Here is a 23,996-nt window from a genome sequence, read left to right as displayed (position 1 = left end):
CTCGCACGTCCAGGGATCCCACCTTGCCTCTGAGTCATCCCGGAAGCTCCCGACAGTCTCGATGCCCAAAGAACCCGATGCTTCCCAACCTCCCCCGTGGGCTGCTGAAGACGGCAGAGTCACCGCTTCCTGAGCCAATGCCACTAGGCAGAGCTGGGTTATCGCCAGCAGAAAGGCAATACAGGATCGACACGAAGAGTTATCTGCATTGAGGGACTCTTGGTCATTTCGTGTCCTATTGTCCTTTAAAAAAAACAGGCTCACCGGTAGGAGCGAGTACTCTGGTGGGCCATATGGAGAACATTCCTGCTTCCCCTGCTCGCACCCCTTTTCAGCCATTCTGCTGTGGGGAGACCAGTCCAAATCTTTTGCAGTTCTCAATGACTCTGGGGCCAATGAGAGCTTTTTGGACGCTACCCTGGGGTTCGAGCTTAACATCCCCACTCAGCCCCTCTCCATTCCCATGGACGTTAGAGGGCTGGACGGGCGCTTTATAGGCCGAGTCACCCACAACACTACTCCCATCAACCTACGTGTGTCAGGGAACCACAGCGAGGCTATCCAGTTCCTGCTTATCATGTCCCCTCAGCTTCCCGTGCTATTGGGTTTCTCCTGGCTCCAGCGACATGATCCCCTCATTAATGGACTTGGTGTTTTACAAAATAGTGCTATCTTCTGTATACCACCCCTACCTTGTCACAACACAACTGATTGGCTCAAACACATTAATTAAGAAGGAAAGAAATTCCACAAATGGATTTTAAGCAAAGCACACCTGAGAGTGTGAGGAGGATGCATTGGACGTACTGGGCTGTGGAGGCGCACTGGAGGCGTACTGGAGACCTGGTGCGTAGAGCTGGCACAGATGGTGTCCTTCCTTCACCGCTTGCGTCTACTTCCATGGAAGGCTTTCGTCTCCTGCCATTATCTCTTATCAAGTCCAGGATGTCCTTACCTCCTGGATATCCTCCCAGGCCCAGGATACCCTCTCCCTCTGTGCACTCTGCTTGGTCCTGGTGTGGTGGGATCTTCTGTCACGATCGTCGTGATAATCATACTCGGAACAAGGTGCAGCATATGTAGATTTCCACATGTTTATTAACAGAAACTCACAAAAACAATACAGCGCAACGTGACGTTCTGTAGAGCTCACAGGCATCAACACGAAAACAAGATCCCACAAAACACAGTGGGGAAATGGCTGCCTAAATATGATCCCCAATCAGAGACAACGATAAACAGCTGCCTCTGATTGGGAACCATACCAGGCCAACATAGAAATAAATTAACTAGATCACCCACCCTAGTCACACCCCGACCTAACCAAAATGGAGAATTAAAAGGCTCTCTATGGTCAGGGCATGACAATGATTCCATATGTGTTATTTCATAGTTTTGTTGTCTTCACTATTATTCCACAATGTAGAAAATAGTAAAAAGATAGAAAAATCCAAACTTTTGACTGGTACTGTACATGCCTCCTTTAAGACCCTATGATCTGTGAACCGTACATGATACAGACAACACCTTGGTGTCATTATAATCCCAATAATGTGCTCTAAAATATGGAGTATTGTCACGCCCTGACCTTAGTTATCTTTGTTTTCTTTATTATTTGGTTAGGTCAGGGTGTGACAAGGGTTGTTTGTTTAGTTTTGCATCGTCTAGGGGGTTTTGTATGTCTAGGGGTTTCTCTAGTCTAGGTGTTTATATGTCTATGGTTGCCTAGATTGGTTCTCAATCAGAGGCAGCTGTTTATCGTTGTCTCTGATTGGGAACCATATTTAGGTAGCCATATTCCTTGGTTATTTTGTGGGTTGTTATGTCTATGTGTCGTTGCCTGTTTCAGCACTCGTTGTTTATAGCGTCACGTTTGTTTTGTTGTTTTTGGTTAGTTTGTTTAAGTGTTCTTCGTTAATAAAAGAAGAATGTATAATCACTCTGCACCTTGGTCTCCTCTATACGAAGAACGCGACAAGTATTTATAGATTCCGTAATACAATTTTATATATGAATTTATTAAACATTAAAATTATTAATGTTAATGTCTAAAAAGTACAAATGTTTGATTTTGTTAATTTTGTGACATATTATTTTAAGCAATATACTCTACAAGTACATCCACTTTCCAGAGTGGGCTCTCTGCTGCTTTTAAAGTTATGATACATTTTATAAGCACAACCAATACTGTGAATGTGAAAATGGATTCAAAGGGAACTCCCTCTGCTGGTGTTTTGCTGAATATGCAATCCTACAATAGGGATGTGATCGGTTAATTACCTATAATGTCATTTCCCTGATATCAAATGGATAATTTCTTTAAAAGTACTAGAGAGCCCACTCTTGAAATGTTTTGTGTTTTAAACTAAGAGTAAATTGTTCCAAACAATGTCTAAAAGTAAGCTAAATCAAGATGCGGTTCATGTTTAATAAATGAATGTAGACATACTCCATATTTTAGAGTGCACTATAAGGGGTATAATGAAAACAAGATGTGCTATTTACCATGTACGGCTCACGGATTATAGGATCTTATAGGAGTTATGTACATGTAGACAATAAACATATAGACCAGCGGTTCCAAACCAAGGGTACTAGGACCCCAAAAATATTGCTCTATTACAGTAGGAAAAATAGGAATTCCAACAGTAGGAATCCCAACACCCATCTAAAAAAGGCAAAGGTTTGAAAAGCTGTAAGCTATTAAAATTAAGAATGTCCTGTCTGGTTTACATTAACTCTTGGCTTTTTGGGGTTGAAAGAACTGCAAAGTTTTCTTTCCTTGGCCTCATTAATCAAAAGAAGCCTTCAGGAGCTGTGTCCATGTGCCATACTCTATTACAGGAAGCAGGAGTGTTTGTGTTTGGGTGTGTATGTAGGTGTGTGTGAGAGAGTAATGCACACATGTACTCATGTATACACACACACACACATGCGCAAGCAAGCACACACACGGCAAGGAATTAATCATTTGTGGGGGATCACTGTGGGGAACAATCTATACTGAGACTATAGCCATAGTAGAGATGTACTGGTGCTACAATGATCATGTGTGTGTGTGTTTGCACGTGTGTGTGTTTGTGTGTGTCCTATTTAACTCTTGTGTTGTCTTAAGGGTCAAAAATGACCCACCACTATGTTTAACAGCAGAGAAAAACTCCTAAATGATATTTTTTCAACTTGAAATTGGATGACTTTTCAAAGAGTGACCCCAACATTAGAAAATGTGAAACATCACATTTGTTAATATTTCCATGAAAGCTGTACACCAGCAGGGTACAAAGATTATTTTAGGGTCATTTTTGACCCGGCAGTTATAAAATAATTTAAACCACAAAGACACACACACACACATAATGAGAAATTGAGATTGTGTGCTACTGATTGAACTCAGACAAAACTGAAACTTTCTTGTGCATGTGCAGCATCTCCCCTCCACAACCACACACATGACTCAAGTTCACAGACAAAATAAACAACATTTCAGACAAGATAAACAACATTTCCTACAAAATAAAAACGTCTTGAAAGCATTGTTACCTAATGGGGAATGCAGTCAGGGGCACTAAAGGGGATGCAGATGACAGTCCCCTGAATTCTCTCTTTGCTGAAGCCATGAGTGCACTTTTCAGTGCCCAACAGGTCGTAGATCTGATCTTTTCAGATGTTCAGGAGGAACAAGAGAACAATGATTCAGGAGAGGAGGAGGTATCTGAAGAAGGAGATGGGGAAGAATACAACCCAGAGCACGATGCATCATCTTCAGATGAAGAAGAATACAAACCAGAGCACGATGCATCATCTTCAGATGAAGAAGAATACAAACCAGAGCACGATGCATCATCTTCAGATGAAGAAGAAATCCCCCACATTTTTGTCAAAGAACAGCAGAATAACATGGTCCTTGTCACCATATGACGACCAGGGCAGGATGGCAGCACAACATGTCATAAGGATGACCCCAGGGCCCACAAGACATGCAGTTGCCCAGGACATCGCCTCAACATTCTACATGTTCATCACACGAGCCAATTAGAGTTGATTGATTTTATGTTCTTCACGTTTTTGTTTTGGATCTATTATCTTATTTCATTCGTATTTATTGATGTTGTTTATACACTTTGTGGGTGGGGGCAATGGTTCAAAAATGAGACTAGTATTTTGTAGTTGAAGTCCTCATTGTATGGTATATAAGTGTATATCTCTATGTTGCCAAAAAAGTTCAAGACTGTTATTGTTTCCCTTCAATACAATGCATTCAAAACTACTTTCTGCACATTTCTGCTACTTTCTTAGGCTATACAAGTGCTCTCTTGCTAAAATAAAAATTATGTTTACACCTATGCAGTACCTTTAGCAATAATAATAATAAAAGTAAACCTCTACTTTACTAAAGAAAACAATTATGACAGGTGTGTTGTAATAAAAACGAGTGGTGTCCACTGATTAAATGCAGTCTTTCTGCATTGTGAAGAGGGAAAACACACATATTCACAAAATGTGTGATGAATGACAGGTTGAATCTCCATGCAAAATAGACTTGGAGTTTAAAATTCAGTGAAGATGCTTTATTTTAAGGGTTCAGTGAAGGCGGGTCATTTTTTACCCTTAGGACAAGGGGAGTATACAGAATGTTAAGACGACACACGGGTTAAGTCCAGACCTGTTGGCTTGAGGACAGCACCTATAAAAGATACCATGGAAATGACAGAGGATCCTTGAGTCAAAGCCATTATCAAAATCTCAATGCTCTCACTTCAAATCAGGCCTTTAGCCTAATCAATGCGGAAGGTACGAACCAGTATGAAGTGAACAGCCCAAATCTCTTAATAATCAGGTCCGACTGGCTGCTGATCTCTGTCTAAAATGTCGCAGAGTACCTGGTTTGTATCATAGACTTATGGTACACCAGCCAAGCATTTGCATTACGGTATCCATATAAGAACAGCCTCAGGATGTGTGACACCATTGTGGGGAATACTGCCTGCCTGCTATATCCGCAGCATCATCAGCACAGCAACGCTTGAGGCTTGAGGCATGTGTTCGAGTGTATGTCCTATTAAGAGACGTGCGTCAAAGGAAGCGTATGCATTCAGGGAAGTGGCTCATGGACTGTTGATTTTCTTCTTTGGGATCAGTGGGTCCCCCACGGGACAGTTGAGCTAATGTAGGCTAATGCGATGAGGTTGTAAGTAAGAAGAACATTTCCCAGGACATATACATATCTGATATTGGCAGAAAGCTTAAATTGTTGTTCATCGAACTGCACTGTCCAATTTACAGTAGCTATTACAGTGAAAGAATGCCATGTTATTGTTTGAGGAGAGTGCACAGTTATGAACTTGAAAAGTTATTAATAAACCAATTAGGCATATTCGGGCAGTCTTGACACAACATTTTGAACAGAAATGCAATAGTTCAATGGATCAGTCTAAAAACTTTGCACGTCCACTGCTGCCATCTAGTGGCCAAAATCTAAATTGCAACGGGCTGCATAATACATTATGGCCTTTCTCTTGCATTTCAAAGACGATGGTACAAAAAAACACTATTATTATTATTTTTTTCTTTGTATTTTCTTTGACCAGATCGAATGGGTTATATTCTCCTACATTCATTTCACATTTCCACAAACTTCAAAGTGTTTCCTTTCAAATGGTATCGACAATTTGCACATCTTTGCTTCAATGCCTGAGCTACAGGCAGTTAGATTTGGGTATGTCATTTTAGGTGAAAATTTAAAGTAAAGGGCAGATCCTTATGAGGTTGAAGATGTCAACTTCCTTCATCCAGGACACACTGCTTTTCAAATCAAACACACTCCTGAAAACTGCCATCTTCAACAAATGTGTGAACTTTTCAATCCCACTTGGCCGCACTCGGACCACAATTAACTTTCTGTTAATTGCCTTAACTGGCCCAGATTTGACTGCTATCTGGGACATAGTCCACATCCTAAAAGCTAGTGATTTCCAGGTAATGAACAGCCTGTAAAATAGTATTTTAGTTCCAATGTTCTTCTATAAGTCTTCTACTGTACATGCAGCCGTGTACTTAAGGATTTGTTATTCTATAGACGAGCTCATATATGGCTTGCCTGGCACATCACTTGAGCACGCTATTACCTATAATTTCCCTCACTCAGCTGAAGTTGGCCCTTCTCTCGCTGCTCCCATCCAAGCACAGCAGTCGATGATTGATTACATAAAAAAATAGCCCTCGCAATTCCCACAATTCCTTTCATGTCCAAAATGGCATTGACGTCTTGATTTATGTCAGGAAGTGTCCGTGTTGAGTTAGTGTAGTGTAGGTAGTGTAGTGTCTTGTCCTCAACAAACGTAATGTCCTTCAGGGGTAGCTACTATAGTTTTTTGGTCAGATGAGTGTCTTGTAATAGATGTGTTCTTTGTGTGTGTTCCTATGAGAATGTTCCAGTGGTTAGTGCTTTGGAAGCTCCCTTCTCTGGCTCTTGGTTCCCCCTGTTGCTACTTTTTCTACATGGGAGACTGAAACTAAGCGACCGACAGTCGCAATATGGGCTCTTCAGATGGTCCATTAATGAACAGAGTCGTTGCTCTCTCACAGAGTCCAATGTAAGGGTTACTCTGGAGACTTTAATACACTGGGAAGGCATTACAGGTTCCATTAGCAGTAAGTAATCATGCCTTTTCTAGCCTGGAGTACTTGTATCAGTGCCATTGATGCACAGTCCATCAGTACGCTAGTAGCATGGATGGACGCTAGACTATATCCAACAGGTCACCTTTCTCTCCTTGTATTCCTGACAGTCCTGGTGACAGAAGCGAGGAGTTGATTCCCTTAGCTCTGTCTCTTCGCATATTACTCCCTCCAGATCCTCTGTTCTGCTCTCTTTCTCTCGTTCTCCTTTCAAGGCCTGCAACAACGGTAAATGTAATAACACCGGAAAATGTACACATGTTTTTATGTAATAAACCTGGTAAATGTAATAACTTGCCAGTAAATGTTGAACTGTAAGCTTAATAATCAATGTTTTTATGTGCTACTTCCCTCAATTTGATGCACATACCACCACCCACTGCCAATTATGACACAAACAAACTCATGCACATCATACAGGAATACTCATACATAGAGACACTCACCAGCACACATTGAAATGTACACATGCACAGTCACGCACACACACACACACACACACACACACACACACACACACACACACACACACACACACACACACACACACACACACACACACACACACACATAAAAAAAAGACTTGAATGAGTCTGTAGGCCATCATTTTAAACATATAATCTGCAATCGTTACCTGCAAACAATAATGAGTCGTTCGGACATCCTGGGACGTCACGAAATGGTCGCCTGGAGGTTTTGTCAAGTTCCCAGTTTGATTGAATCTCCCCTTTCCACAGTGGGGTGACATTAGCTTTAACCCAAACGGTTCAGACGCTACAGACAGATGTTGTTATGTCGACGGTACCGACTTCAGATGGTCGTAGAGCTAAACAGAGAACACCATGGTGTCCGTGAGAGTCTCCCCTTTCCATAACACTGGCAGATGTGGTGGATTGAGACAAATCCAATGCAAACCTGATATCTCTAGCTTAAACTGAGGATATTTATGGGGATTTTTTTGTTGTGTCACTTCAATTCACTCTAGGGGGGTTGACCTCTGTCTGGTGCGCTCTGTGTAATACTTTGGATAAAGTTGTGACATATAAGGCGGCAGGTGGCCAAGGATAGGGAGAGAGACTTTTATTGTGGTTTAATTCAACATCTGGGAACTCTTTTGGACTGTGTCGTTCATCACCCTGGGAAGATTATTACCTTATTTTGTTATTTGTGTGGGGATGGTTGTGAACGGGGATGAACAGAGCCCCAGGCCCAATGTTTGAGAATCTAAAAGTAACAGTGTGATAATGGTTTTCTGTCTCATCCCCATTGGGTAGTGAGATGAGGTGGGCATGTTGTTACTGTTGACTTCCTTTCTGCGTTCTCTTCAGTAATCACTTCCATTCACATGTCCTCATTTCTGCTTGCTGGACAAGCTGTAAAACCAAAATAGCAGTCTCTTTCTATCTCCCTCCTACCCCCCCCCCTCTATCCTTTATTGGCAGTTTAATACCTCCATGCTGATCCCTTTTCATGAAGATAATATGTTGACCTCTGCTGTAATACTTCCATATTTTCCTTTTATTGCATTTTCATCTTACCTGTGACGAGCCAGCTAGCTGTCAAAATCCCAGTTACATGTACAGGCCTACTCAAGCTCTCCCATTGCCATGAAATCAGTGTGATTTACAATACGTTTCTCTATGGCATTAGGAGTTACAGGATAGAGGGAAAGGTGTGACAGTGCTTGGCTTCTCTGGTGTGATGTCACCTCGGTGAATGTTCCTGTGCGGTCCAGTTGTTAGAGTTCCTCTGTACAACTGTGTCTCTGTCACTGTACCTGAGGGGGCAGGGAGGAGGGAAGAAGGAGGGAGGAACAAAGGAGCAAGGAGAGTGGACCTGTCTTTGGGGAGAGGGAGAGAGGGAGAGAGGGAGAGAGGGAGAGAGGGAGAGAGGGAGAGAGGGAGGAGCTCCCAAGCAAAAGAGAATCACATACAACATGTTTGTCAAAGCTGAGAGAGTTAGAGGGAGAGAGAAAGAGAAAAGGGGGAATGCTGCCTGAAATACCAAAGAAAATGACTCAACTGGTGCGGTGATCATACCTCCTTCGGAAGCGATGCTATCGACAGCATGGTCCAGGCTCTATCTCTCTACACGTCGTAGTTCTCTTAGTTCTTTGTAGACACTTATCTCTTACTTTCAGTGCTGTTTAGACCATGGCTTCCACAGGATGGTTTATGGTGGTTCTAGTGGGCTTTTGGAGTCAGTTAAGCCCTAGTTGGGGAGCTAATAACAGGCTTGGCAGATACCGCTACCAGCGCAGGAACTGCTTCACCTGTTATTATGGATACAGTGGCTACAACACGGGAAACATGCATGGTGCAGGTGAGTGAGAAGTATGTGCTGTGTGCACAGTGCTCTACCATAGTAGCGACTTTGACGGGGGTGGGGGCCATAAACAATTTGAAGTCATCATGAGGGGCAGCAGTGGCTTGAGGGTCTGCGTACCCACATACATACCCACAGATGCAGTCAGAGCCGGCCCTAGCCTTTTGGGAACCCTAAGCGAATACATTCTACTCATTTTGCCATGGGGAGGGGGAAAAACTGCTATTTGAACTCTCAACCGTAAGACTGGAAAAAATGTATAGAATAATTGTGGCTTAAGCCTACAAAGTTGCCCTTCCCTGATATAGTATATCAGTCCTGGCAGTACTGTATGATGATAGGCAATGTCACTTGCATCTTCTGGAATGCAAGAGAACCCCTAGTCTGAGAGATTATAATTCTGAATCATGGCGTCTGTGTGTTGACATCTGACATGTCACTAAATTATCAGTGTGGGCTTTAGCTTCCGTCCCTCTCCTCGCGCCTACCTGGGCTCGAACCAGGGACCCTCTGCACACATCAACAACAGAGCAAGGGGAACAGCTACTTCAAGGTCTCAGAGCGAGTGACGTCACCAATTGAAACGCTGTTAGCTCGCACACCTCTAACTAGCTAGCCATTTCACATCGGTTACACTCACCCCCCTTTTGACCTCCTCCTTTTCTGCAGCTACCAGTGATCCGGGTCAACAGCATCAATGTAACAGTATAGCTTCCGTCCCTCTCTTCGCCCCGAACCAGGGACCCTCTGCACACATCGACAACAGCCACCCTCGAAGCATCATTACCCATCACCCCACAAAAGCCACGGCCCTTGCAGAGCAAGGGGAACAACTACTTTAAGGTCTCCGAGCGAGTGACGTTCCCGATTGAAACACTGTTAGAGCGCACCCCGCTAACTAGCTAGCCATTTCACATCGGTTACACTTGTCTGTGTGAGAGTTAGAAATACAATGCAACTTTATTGTCCCACATGAGGCTATGAACCTACATTAGTGGCTTAACCTACATTACCTATAATGGTAAAATTGTAATGGTGTGAGTGAACTTGTGTAAAATTCATTGAAAGCAGGTAAGGATCAGGAGACAATACTGCTCCTGCAGTTAAGGGGTATACCCTGGAAGATGTTTAATAGCCTCTCACTTGTCAGAGATACAGGGAGGATCTATATGTGGAGAGAGAGAGCATTTGAACACGTCATAAGCAATGGCAAAATGTGTAGAATTACAGGAAATTGGCTTTAAAACATCACATTTTTCTCTCAGCCACTTGGCAAAATGTGTAAAAGAGCAGGAATTAAGCTTTAAAATGGCAAAATTCTCTCAGCCTCATAACAAAATGTGTAAAATAGCATCATAAAACTGCTAAATAATTCTCTCTTCCCATGGCAAAATGTGTTAAAATGCAGGAAGTTAGCTAAATTCTTCTCTCAGCCTCATCACAAAATGTGAAGAATAGCATGAGATTAAGAATAAAACAGCACGTTTCTCTCTGCCCCATGGCAAAATGTACACAATTGCAGCAAATTAGCTTTAAAACCGCTAAATTCTTGCAGCCTCAAACCAAAATGAGTAGAATAACATCATACAACTGAATGAAACAACTATCTCTGCCCCATGGCAAAACATGTTAAAATGCAGGAAGTTAGTTGTTTTCCTAAAATAATCTGCTTCCCTTTTTTTTGTGTGTGTGTGTGGGGGGGGGCTCCCCCTGGAGCTAGGTGCCCGGGGCCCCAAATGCGGTAGTCCGACCCTTGAGAGAGAGAGATAGAGATTGATTAATAACTTAAATCATATGACAGCGGTAGGCGATTTTTGTCGGAGTGGATGGTCGGGAGCTGGAACATACAGTAGATATAATAATTTGCACTGTCACGCCCTGACCTTAGAGAGCCGTTTTATTTCTCTATTTGGTGAGGTCAGGGTGTGATGTGGGGTGGGCATTCTATGTTTTGTATTTTTTTGGTTTTGGCCCGAGTGTGGTTCCCAATCAGAGGCAGCTGTCTATCGTTGTCTCTGATTGGGAATCATACTTAGGCAGCCTGTTTTCCCACCTATGTTGTAGGATCTTGTTTTTTGTTAGCTCTGTGAAGCCGGCAGAACGTGACGTTCGTTATTCCTATTGGTGTTTTTGTTTGGTGTTCTGCACCTTGGTCTACTTCTTAAGACGAACGTTACATGTACACTGCAAATTGACCATAACTGAGCCCAAAAAAGAAATTGTATTTGAAAATAACAATAGTTTTCATACCTTGATAACATTGAGACATGATCACATATGTCTCTTTATTTTATTTGGGGGAATAGTTGGTGAACAGATTTCCTAAATTAAATGCATGTTTTGGTGAATTCCTGGTGATTTGTCTTTTTTTAATTTCTTATTTTTTTTACAAACATTTTCCAAATTCCAGTGTGTCGGTGCCCTAACCCAACTGTAGATGGTGTATCCTGTGTCAGCATCAGGAGAGGGTGAGATGTCTATACAAAACATTAGGAACACCTGCACTTTCAATGACGTAGACTGACCAAGGGAATCCAGTTGGAAGCTATGATTCCGTATTGATCTAATATGTTAAATCCACATCAATCAGTTTAGATGAAGGGAAGGAGACAGGTTAAAGAAGGATTTTTAAGCCTTGAGACATGGATTGTGTGTGTGTCATTCAGAGGGTGAATGGGCAAGACAAAAGTTTGAAGTGCCTTTGAACGGGGAATGGTAGCAGGCACACCGGTTTGAATGTGTCAAGAACTGCAATGCTGCTGGGTTTTTCACACTCAACAGTTTTCCGTGTGTATCAAGAATGGTCCACCACCCAAATGACATCCAGCCAACTTGACAAAACTGTGGGAAGCATTGGAGTCAACATGGGCCAGCATCCCTTTGGAACGCTTTTGACACCTTGTAGCCCATGCCCCGACGAATTCAGGCTGTTCTGAGGGCAAAAGGGGGTGCAATGTTTTGTACACTCTGTATGTCTTAGGGTGTTTTCACATATAGTCCTCTTTAAAAGAACCCATCTCAGTCCTCTTTAAAGTGAACTCTGGGATAAAAAAGGCAAACGAACTCAGTTCTCTTTGTATTCACTCTGCCCTGGAATTTGCATTTGAACTCTTTTGCCAGTTCACTTCAACTATTTTGTGGTCTGAATCCTCTTCGCATTCAGATTGCTATGCTTATAAAGAAACCAATATATTTTTTCAACATTCACTCAATGCATTCTGGGCTTAAACTCTCCTCTTTTTAAGTGGGAGAACTTGCACAATTGATGGCTGAATAAATACTTTTTTGCCCCACTGTATATCATCATAACCTGAAAGGCCACTCAGCAAGGAAGAAGCCACTGCTCCAAAACCTCCATAAAAAAGCCAAAGTACGGTTTGCAACTACACATGGGGACAAAGATCTTACTTTTTGGAGAAATGTCCTCTGGTCTGATGAAACAAAAATAGAACTGTTTGGCCATAATGACCATCGTTATGTTTTTAGGAAAAAGGGGGAGGCTTGCAAGCCGAAGAACACCATCCGTGAAGCACGGTTGGCAGCATCATGTTGTGGGGTGCTTTGCTGCAGGAGGGACTGGTGCACTTCACAAAATAGATGGCTTCATGAGGAGGGAAAATTATGTGGTTATATTGAAGCAAAATCTCAAGACATCAGTCAGGAAGTTAAAGCTTGGTCGCAAATGGGTCTTCCAAATGGACATGGACCCCAAGCATTCCAAAGTTGCGGCAAAATGGCTTAAAAAAATGACGTATTCAAATCAAATCAAGTCAAAATTTATTTGTCACATACACATGGTTAACAGATGTTAATGCGAGTGTAGCAAAATGCTTGTCTTTGTAGTACTGACCATGCAGTAATATCTAACAAGTAATCTAACAATTTCACAACAACTACATTATACACACACAAGTGCAAAGGAATGAATAAGAACATGTACATAAACATATATATGGATGAGCGATGGCCGAACGGCATAGGCAAGAAGCAGTAGATGGTACAGAGTACAGTATATACATGAGATGAGTAATGTAGGGTATGTAAATATTATATAAAGTGGCATAGTTTAAAGTGACTAGTGATACATTTATTACATCCAATTTTTTATTATTAAAGTGTCTAGAGATTAAGTCAGTATGTTGGCAGCAGCCACTCAATGTTAGTGATGGCTGTTTAACAGTCTGATGGCCTTGAGATAGAAGCTGTTTTTCAGTCTCTCGGTCCCAGCTTTGATGCACCTGTACTGACCTCGCCTTCTGGATGATAGCAGGGTGAACAGGCAGTGGCTTGGGTGGTTGTTGTCCTTGATGATCTTTTTTCTCACAGCTTATGAAGCTCTCTTAGCCTATAGATCACATTATCGCAAACAAGTAATCTTGAACTAAAAAAATATGCATCCTTGATGCACATCATCTTCTCTCTTTTGTGGCACCAATGTGAGCGTTTATGGCAGGGGAACAGGTGTTGCAGTAGACAGGTGTGTTGTGTAGGAATGATGACAAGCGAACCTGGGGAGCTTTGTTTTCACATTGCCCTAAAAAAAGGAACTTGACCTCCTCTCGAAATGATCTCAGTTCAGTTCGGTTCTCTTTGGGGGCTCTTTGAGGGGTCTAAGTTCCTTTGGAGTGTTCACACTGCCCCCAAAAATTAAGCAAACCAAATTGGCTGAAAGGGACTAAGTGTGAAAACACCCTTCGACTAGATATCAGAGTTATAGACTACCTGGCATATTCAATCTGCAGATGCAGTAGTTTCTTTGTTTGTTTCTTTGACTTGGTGGATTCCTGTGATCCTCCTGATTTATGACAGTTGGAGTCTAGTTGCTTTTTGAATGCGTCTTATCATTGTCCAGTAAGAGTATGGCAAGCACAAGGAGATCCTGGCACCACACACACCCATGCATGGACACACACAAGAACTCACTCACACATGCACACACATTCATGTGTGCACACACACGCCCGCAATCACGCACACGCCAATGCTACTTCCCAAAACCAAGGTTCGGCTGCACTCCATACCTCTAATCCTGAAAAATGTTGTGATATTGGACCGCAGCGGACCACAGTCTTGTAACCCCCACAGGTTGCCAAACTGCGTACTTGATCTGAGCCATGTGTGTTCCATCTCTGGTCGTGGTTCCAGTTCCAAACATGTTGATGCTGGCTGTGAGTGTGGGAAAGACCCCAGGGCAGCTGTTTAGGACATTACAACGGAGTTGTGTTGTGCTAGTCAGTGTGAATTTCATGGCTGTTGGTGAGAGGTCAGTGACTTGAGGCCAGATATACACTGAATGACTGTGAGGTCAGGGAGGGATGTTGGCCACAGCAGCAGAGGCCAGTGGCTCCAATCCATATCAATAATCCTCACATGTCGAGAACAACATTCAGAGATTGTTGTATGGTAAACAGCTAGGCTAGCACAAGTGGGTGGTTTGATTCTCTTGCTGCAGTTGCTCTTCCTCTCTGTCTTTTCTTCTGTCAAATGTGCCTCACGTCATCTACTGATTGAGAGAGGAGCAAGTCTATCAGTGCAGTCGATGCCTCTGTTCATGCCTCTTGTCTGACTGCTCCACTTACTCATTGCTAGCTATAGCCTGACATGAGGAACCACTGCACTCATTGGGAGTCTGGGCTGTATCACCACTTATGCTGCACAGAAGTTAACACACTTGAATAATGCAACACAGTATGTAGAAATGTTGAAACTGTTAATTGCTGTTCTCAAAACAATGTCCAGTACAGGCTAGAACACTACAAGGCAAGAAGATACCGGTAGCTTCCATCTTTGTAGGCTAACTTTCCTTGCTAGCTGAAGCCAACATCAATTCACTTCCCCAGTACTGTTTGTGATAATATGTCAACCATAATGCAAATATGCTGATTGGTCAGCAAAAAACATTATTCATCTCTTCCAGTCGAGATCATCTTTGCTGGGGCCTCGAATTGGCTTTGTGTGTGAATGACCTAATGGGTCTTAAAGAGACAGCGCACACTTAAAAAAAATAAGAGATTGCTTCTTCTATGCAAATGTTGATAAGTCCCAAATGGAAGGTTAACTGAAATCAGCCAAAACAAGCTCAATAACGCATGCACACGCTCTTATTGAATATGTATTCACCTGTATTGTGAATAGGCCTAGGCTACACCTTGATTTACCCAGTTTATCAATAGAGATTTACCATTCAAATGAATGATTACCATTATGCAGTTATCTTGTATAAAAACAAGTTTATTTAATGCATACAATCAAAAATACAAAATGTCCAATATAAGGATATTGAACTCAAAGGATATGTCTGGATCAAGTGCCATTCTGTTACTTTGGCTAAAACGTCTTCTTTTGTTGACGTGGTATCATTTTGGTATCAAGTATCGTGATGGTATTGTGATACTAAACCTGGTATCGGTATCAAAGTCCTGGTATCGTGGCCTCTCTCCCTCTACCTCTCTCTCTACCTACCTCTCTCTCTACCTCTCTCTCTACTAGAGGTCGACCGATTATGATTTTTCCACTTTAGACTTGCCAGTGTAACAGTATAGCTTCCATCCCGCACCTCGCTCCTCCCTGGGCTCGAACCATGGAACACAACGACAACAGCCACCCTCGAAGCAGAATTACCCATGCAGAGCAAGGGGAACAACCACTCCAAGTCTCAGAGCGAGTGGCGTTTGAAACGCTATTAGCTTGCACCCCGCTAACAGCTAGCCATTTCACATTGGTTACACCAGCCTCATCTCGGGAGTTGATAGGCTTGAAGTCATAAACAGTGCAATGCTTGATACACAACGAAGAGCTGCTGGCAAAACGCACGAAAGTGCTGTTTGAATGAATGCTTATGAGCCTGCTGCTGCCTACCAACGCTCAGTCAGATACTTGTATGCTTGTATGCTCAGTCAGATTATATGCAACGCAGGACACGCTAGATAAACTAGTAATATCATCAACCATGTGTAGTTAACTAGTGATTATGATTGATTGATTGTTTTTTGTAAGATACGTTTAATTCTAGCTAGCAACTTACCTTGGCTTACTGCATTCGCGTAACAGGCAGTCTCCTTGTGGAGTGCAACGAGAGGCAGGTGGTTATAGTGTTGAACTAGTTACTGTTAAGGATAGGGCTGATTGCTGCCCCCTTTGGGGTGATTGCGTGCCCATGGTAAACAGAAAAGAAATCTGTCAAAAATTGCTAATATATGCAATTAAAAATTATTATTGAATAGAAAACACTCTAAAGCTTCTAAAACCGTTTAAATTATGTCTGTAAGTAAAGCAGAACTCTCAGGGCACTCATTCTCCCAAACTCTCTCTTGTCATCAAAAAAGTTGGCCCAACTTTGATGTCATCGCCCCCACCTTCCCAAGCACCTACAGTCCTGGGAACAGTTCCTATGCCTTCAGCGCGGTGTCCGCTTTCAATGGGGCTTCTCATTGTGTGAATCGCTGGCTCACGAGAGTAATGACTGGCCGAATCCTTTCGGTCACGCGAGAAAACAGGTTACTCTCATGAGCGTTCTGCTCCGGTGGTGTCTTTCTTCCAAGATTGATTAAACGATGCCTGTGTTTCTCTTCGTCCTGAGAATTGCTGTGAAGCTATACAGCATGCTAACGCTGTGTTCTGAACCAAGTTTGACAAGTTTAGTCGACATATAATATGTAATTTCGACGTTTTGGTGCGCACCAACTTTACTTTTTGGCTGCATTTCAACCGAAATATGTCGTGTTTGATAACCGAAAGACACAGACTTCCAAACTAAAGCTGTTTTTGGTAAGTATAAACCCTTCCAGGTCTTCTGATGGAAGAACAGCAAAGGTAAGGGAACATTTATGTGTTAAATTTGGGTTTCTGTGGACTCCGAGATAGAGGAGCCAAAATGCTAATTCCTGAGCACCGACTCACATTATAGCCTAGTGAACGAAATCTGTAAAGTTAAAAATAAATGTAACACAGCGATTGCATTTAGAAGAAGTGTATCTTTCTATATATATATGTAGAACATGCATATTTAGTCAAAGTTTATGTTGTGTATTCCATGTTAGCTGACGGCGTGTGCCGAAGCCATCGTCATTTCTCCGGACATTTGAGTAGCATTTTTTTAACATGGCATCATTGTAAACAGAGATTTATGGATATTTATAGCATATTATTGAAAAAAAACATAAATGTACTGTGTAACATGTTATATTACTGTCATCTGATGAAGATTTCAAAAGGTTAGTGAAATTATTTTTCTTTTAATCCTGCGTTTGGTGATTGCATATTTTGTTCAATTTGGCTATGGAAATTAGCTGTGTCTTCGGTGTGTCTTCGGTGGTGGTTTGACATAAATATGTTTTCGCCGTAAAACATTTTAGAAATCTGACTTGCTCGCTAGATAAACAAGTTGTTTATCTTTCATTTGAGCTATTGGACTTGTTAATGTGTGGAGGTTAAATATTTCTAAGAATATTTTTGCATTCCGTGCGCCACCGTTCCAGCTGACGGTGGGGGGGCTGGTCCCCAATTGGGAACCAAGGTTGCAAGATTAGATCCCCCGAGCTGACAAGGTGAAAATCTGTCGTTCTTCCCCTGAACGAGGCAGTTAACCCCCTGTTCCTAGGTCGTCATTGAAAATAAGAATGTGTTCTTAATTAACGGACTTGCCTAGTTAAATAAAGATTAAATAAAGGCGTAAAAAAAAATTGGTGTCCAAAATTACCGATTTCCTATTGTTATGAAAACTTGAAATCAGCCCTAATTAATCCGCCATTCCGATTATTCTGTCGACCTCTACTCTATACCTCTCTCTCTACCTCTCTATGCACAACTGACCCCCAGGTATGTGCACAAGATACATTTCCTAACTCGGCTATAACCAGAATGCTGCAGCACCAGAGCAAATGCTTTAACCCCAACTCCATGCTAAACTGTTGCATACATTTGGCTTTACCAATAACAATTGGTTGCTGACTGGGAATGTAATGTATTGTCATACCAGATCATGTCCCACTTTTACTCACAGTGGTGTAATCATGCTCTAATGATTCTGTGTGAAACAGTGCTGCTGTTTATGTCCTCGCTGACCGTGTGTGTGAGTGACACAAATGCACACACACACACACACACACACACACACACACACACACACACACACACACACACACACACACACACACACACACACACACACACACACAAGGGGCATTAATTTAGCCTCCTGTCAGCGCTCCGGGCCACAGCTATTAAAATTCTTTGCCGATCTCTCGGGGAGGTGGTCTTCGTTAGCCTGTAGAGTTTGCATGTGCTCGATTGGTACACTGTTTGGGAGGCACACTTTTGTATTCACTGTAAATATTTAGGGGAGACGGAGGTTGGTTGACGCTCATTTTGCTCTCGTGTGTATCTGACTTTTCAATATTAGGATAAAGAACAAGATGATGATTTTTATCCTCATATCTTATTCCAGCATGAAGTTATAAGCCATCAAACACACTCTGTCCACTTGTAACAACCAGCGCCCTCGCGTGGTTGGTTGTCACACAGTATGGGGTTGGCTGTCACAATGTTTGCTAGTAGTTTATAGCATACAGAGTCTTAGAAATAGCCACTCCTTTCTTTGGTCTGTTGATATTCCTAACAAAAGTCAGAATTTTATGCTGTGAGAATAACATTTGTAGGGTGTATACGTATGTTTGCACACTTGTGGGTGTGTGTGACAGAAATTAAGGGGGCTCTTTATAACACACACACAAAATATATACTACCAAATATATACTACCGGTCAAAAGTTTTAGAACCCCTACTCATTCGAGGGTTTTTCTTTATTTTGACTATTTTCTACATTCTAAACTTTTGACCGGAAGGGTAGCTCTTTATTCCCTCTTTTCAAGAAACATAATTGTTCATAGATACTCCCATAATTCAAACATTTACAAAGAAAATACCAATAATGCATTTATTTTCTTTCTATGATAAACACATAAATTCCCCTCACCTTAGTGTTTAGTCATGCTAACACAAATTGACCAGGTGGATGTTTTTTCAAAGAATTCAAACATTTGAACCTTAAAAATATTACACGATTTAGATTGGGAGTATTTACCGCTGTGACAATGAACCCCAGTCTCCCCTAGACTACAGTGCGTTCGGAAAGTATTCAGACCCCTTGACTTTTTCCATATTTTGTTACTTTACAGCCTTATTCTAAAATGGATTTTAAAAAACTTTTCCTCATCAATCTACACACAACACCCCATAATGAAAAAGCAAAAACAGGTTTTAAAAATGTTTGCAAATGTATTAAAAATGAAAAAAAACTGAAATAACTTTACATAAGTATTCAGACCCTTTGCTATGAGACTCGAAATTGAGCTCAGGTGCATCCTGTTTCCATTGATCATCCTTGATGTTTTTACAACTTGAATAGAGTCTACCTGTGGTAAATTCAATTGATTGGACATTATTTGGAAAGGCACACATCTGTCTATAGAAGGTCTCACAGTTGACAGTGCATGTCAGAGCAAAAACAAAGCCATGAGGTCAAAGGAATTGTCCGTAGAGTTCATAGACAGGATTGTGTCGAGGCACAGATCTGGGGAAGGGTACCCAAACATTTATGCAGCATTGAAGGTCACCAAGAACACAGTGGCCTCCTTCATTCTTAAATGGAAAAGTTTGGAACCACCAAGACGCTTCCTAGAGCTGGCCGCCCGGCCAAACTGAGCAATCTAGTGAGAAGGGCCTTGGTCAGGGAGGTGACAAGAACCGATGGTCACATGGACAGAGCTCCAGAGTTCCCCTGTGGAGATGGGAGAACCTTCCAGAAGAACAACCATCTCTGCAGTTATACACCAATCTGACCTTTATGTTACAGTGGCCAGATGGAAGACACACCTCAGTAAAATGCACATGACAGTCCACTTGGAGTTTGCCAAAAGACACCTAAAGACTCTCAGACCATGAGAAACAAGATTCTCTGGTCTGATGAAACCATGATTGAACTCTTTGGCCTGAATGCCAAGTGTCACGTCTGGAGGAAACCTGGCGCCATCCCTACAGTGAAGCATGGTGGTGGCAGCATCATGCTATGGGGGTTGTTTTTCAGTGGCAGGGACTGGGAGACTAGTCAGGACTGAGGGAAAGATGAACGGAGTAAAGTACAGAGATATCCTTGATGAAAACCTGCTCCAGAGTGCTCAGGACCTCAGACTTGGGTGAAGGTTCACCTTCCAACAGGACAACAACCCTAAGTAGACAGCCAAGACAATGCAGGAGTGGCTTCGGGGCAAGTCTCTGAATGTCCTTGAGTGGCCCAGCCAGAGCCCGGACTTGAACCCAATCGAACATCTCTGGAGAGACCTGAAAATAGCTGTGCAGCGACTCTCCCCATCCAACCAACAGAGCTTGAGAGGATCTGCAGAGAAGAATGGGAGAAACTCCCCAAATACAGGGGTGCCAAGCTTGTAGCATCATACCCAAGATGACTCGAGGCTGTAATCACTGCCAAAGGCGCTTCAACAAATTAAAGGGTCTGAATACTTTTGTAAATGTGATATTTTTGTTTCTAAAATAAAATCTTGAAAAAACATTTATTTCTCTGTCAATATGGGGTATTGTGTGTAGATTGATAAGGGGAAAAAACTATTTAATCCACTTTAGAATAAGGCTGTAATGTAACAGAATGTGGAAAAAGTCAAGGGGTCTGAATACTTTCCGAATGAACAGTTTGTACTGTATGCAGTGTAGTATGTCCTTTAATTCACTGAAATAGGAGGCTAGTATACACTGAATGTAGAAAACTTCAGGAATACATTCCTAATATTGATTCGCACCCCCTTTTGCCCTCAGAACAGCCTCAATTCGTCGGAGCATGGACTCCACAAGGTGTCGAATGCTTCCCACAGTTGTGTCAAGTTGGCTGGATGTCCTTTGGGTGGTGTACCATTCTTGACACACACGGGAAACTGTTGAGCCTGAAAAACCCAGCAATGTTGCAGGTCTTGACACTCAAAACTCTGAATGACACACATACACAATGCATGTCTCAAGTGTCTCAAGGCTTAAAATCCTTCATTATTAACATGTCTCCTCACCTTCATCAACACTGACTGAAGTGGATTTAACAGATGACATCAATGAGGGATCATAGCTTTCACCTGGATTCACCTCAACAGTGTTTGTCGTGGAAAGACAACGGCAAACACGACAAAAACTGTTGAGGTGAATCCAGGTGAAAGCTATGATCCCTTATTGATGTCATCTGTTAAATCCACTTCAGTCAGTGTTGATGAAGGTGAGGAGACAAATTAATGTTTATGTACTCAGTGTATGTTCTGCACAGTCACAGATAAACATACTTTTATGCCTGTTGGCTGTTGTTCCTTGTTTAGCCTGCTTTAAATCAAATCAAATCAAATGTTATTTGTCACATACACATGGTTAGCAGATGTTAATGCGAGTGTAGCGAAATGCTTGTGCTTCTAGTTCCGATAATGCAGTAATAACCAATGAGTATTCTAACCTAACAATTTCACAACTACTACCTTATACACACAAGTGTAAAGGGATAAATAATATGTACATAAAGATATATGAAAGAGTGATGGTACAGAATGGCATAGGCAAGATGCAGTAGATGGTATAGAGTACAGTATATACATATGAGATCAGTAATGTAGGGTATATAAACATAAAGTGGCATAGTTTAAAGTGGCTAGTGATACATGTATTACATAAGATGGCAAGATGCAGTAGATTATATAGAGTACAGTACATACATATACATATGAGATGAGTAATGTAGGGTATGTAAACATGAAATTAAGTGGCATTGTTTAAAGTGGCTAGTGATACATTTTTTACATCAATTTCCATTATTAAAGTGGCTGGAGTTGAGTCAGTATGTTGGCAGCAGCCACTCAATGTTAGTGATGGCTGTTTAACAGTCTGATGGCCTTGAGATAGAAGCTGTTTTTCAGTCTCTCGGTCCCTGCTTTGATGCACCTGTACTGACCTTGCCTTCTGGATGATAGCGGGGTGAACAGGCAGTGGCTCGGGTGGCTGTTGTCCTTGATGATCTTTATGGCCTTCCTGTGAACATCGGGTGGTGTAGGTGTCCTGGAGGGCAGGTAGTTTGCCCTCGGTGATGCGTTGTGCAGACCTCACTACCCTCTGGAGAGCCTTGCGGTTGTGGGCGGAGCAGTTGCCATACCAGGCGGTGATACAACCTGACAGGATGCTCTCGATTGTGCATCTATAGAAGTTTGTGTGCTTTTGGTGACAAGCTGAATTTTGGTGACAAGCTGCTGCGCCATCTTCACGACGCTGTCTGTGTGGGTGGACCAGTTTGTCCGTGATGTGTACGCCAAGGAACTTGAAACTTACTACCCTCTCCACTACTGTCCTGTCGTGTGGATAGGGGGGTGCTCCCTCTGCTGTTTCCTGAAGTCCACAATCATCTCCTTTATTTTGTTGACGTTGAGTGTGAGGTTATTTTCCTGACACCTCACCTCCTCCCTGTAGGCCGTCTCGTCATTGTTGGTAATCAAGCCTACCACTGTAGTATCATCCACAAACTTGATGATTGAGTTGGAGGCGTGCATGGCCACACAGTCGTGGGTGAACCGGGAGTACAGGAGAGGGCTCAGAACGCACCCTTGTGGGGCCCCAGTGTTGAGGATCAGCGGGGTGGAGTTGTTGTTACCTACCCTCACCACCTGGGGGCGGCCCGTCAGGAAGTCCAGTACCCAGTTGCACAGGGCGGGGTCGAGACCCAGGGTCTCGAGCTTGAAGACGAGTTTGGAGGGTACTATGGTGTTAAATGCTGAGCTGTAGTCGATGAACGGCATTCTCACATAGGTATTCCTCTTGTCCAGATGGGTTCAGCAGTGTGCAGTGTGGTTGCGATTGCGTCGTCTGTGGAGCTATTGGGGCAGTAAGCAAATTGGAGTAGGGTCTAGGGTGTCAGGTAGGGTGGAGGTGATATGGTCCTTGACTAGTCTCTCAAAGCACTTCATGATGACGGAAGTGAGTGCTACGGGGCGGTAGTTGTTTAGCTCAGTTACCTTAGCTTTCTTGGGAACAGGAACAATGGTGGCCCTCTTGAAGCATGTTGGAACAACAGACTGGGATAAGGAATGATTGGATATGTCCGTAAACACACCAGCCAGCTGGTCTGCGCATGCTCTGAGGACGAAACGGGAATGCCGTCTGGGCCTGCAGCCTTGCGAGCGTTAACACGTTTAAATGTTTTACTCACGTCGGCTGCAGTGAAGGAGAGCCCGCAGGTTTTGGTAGCGGGCCATGTCAGTGGCACTGTATTGTCCTCAAAGCGAGCAAAAAGGTTACTTAGTCTGTCTGAGAGCAAGACATCCTGGTCCGCTGGTTTTCTTTTTGTAATCCGTGATTGACTGTAGACCCTGCCACATACCTCTTGTGTCTGAGCTGTTGACTCTACATTGTCTCTATACTGACACTTAGCTTGTTTGATTGCCTTGCGGAGGGAATAGCTACACTGTTTGTATTTGGTCATGTTTCCGGTCACCTTGCCCTGGTTAAAAGCAGTGGTTCGCGCTTTCAGTTTCACACGAATGCTGCCATCAATCCATGGTGGAATCAGTTTGGTCCGACCAGCGTTGAACAGACCTGAGCGCGGGAGCTCCTTGTTTTAGTCTCTGTCTGTAGGTGTAAGGGATTTCCTCTTCTTCCGAAGAGAAGAGGCGAAAAGGATCGGAGGACCAATATGCGGCGTGATAAGTGTCCATGGTTCTTTTAATAAGAAATAGTACACATGAACAACTGAATACAAAAACAATAAACGTGGAATGAACGAAACCCAAAACAGTACCGTGTGGTGAAAAACACAGACACGGAAACAAACACCCACAAACACACAGTGAAACCCAGGCTACCTAAGTATGATTCTCAATCAGAGACAACTAATGACACCTGCCTCTGATTGAGAACCATACTAGGCCGAAACATAGGAATCCCCAAATCATAGAAAAACAAACATA

The 23,996-nt window shown here is 42.7% G+C and overlaps 1 protein-coding gene across 2 annotated transcripts in view; it reads left to right on the top strand.

Annotated features, from left to right (window-relative positions):
• The first annotated feature begins 8,605 nt into the window (after positions 1-8,605).
• LOC109907000 (multiple epidermal growth factor-like domains protein 6) overlaps positions 8,606-23,996 on the top strand; it is a 78,985-nt gene continuing 63,594 nt past the window's right edge. The window contains exon 1 of one of the 2 annotated variants that reach the window (XM_031794136.1): positions 8,606-9,000. In XM_031794136.1, the coding sequence (XP_031649996.1) occupies positions 8,832-9,000 (169 nt within the window). In that variant the 5' untranslated portion in view covers positions 8,606-8,831. The remainder of the gene's footprint in view (positions 9,001-23,996) is intronic. The other variant, XM_031794135.1, reaches the window with a different exon arrangement.

Source organism: Oncorhynchus kisutch, linkage group LG17 (genome assembly GCF_002021735.2).
Source record: "Oncorhynchus kisutch isolate 150728-3 linkage group LG17, Okis_V2, whole genome shotgun sequence".
NCBI classification, from domain to species: Eukaryota; Metazoa; Chordata; class Actinopteri; order Salmoniformes; family Salmonidae; genus Oncorhynchus; species Oncorhynchus kisutch.
This window is presented reverse-complemented; position numbering and strand designations above follow the sequence as displayed.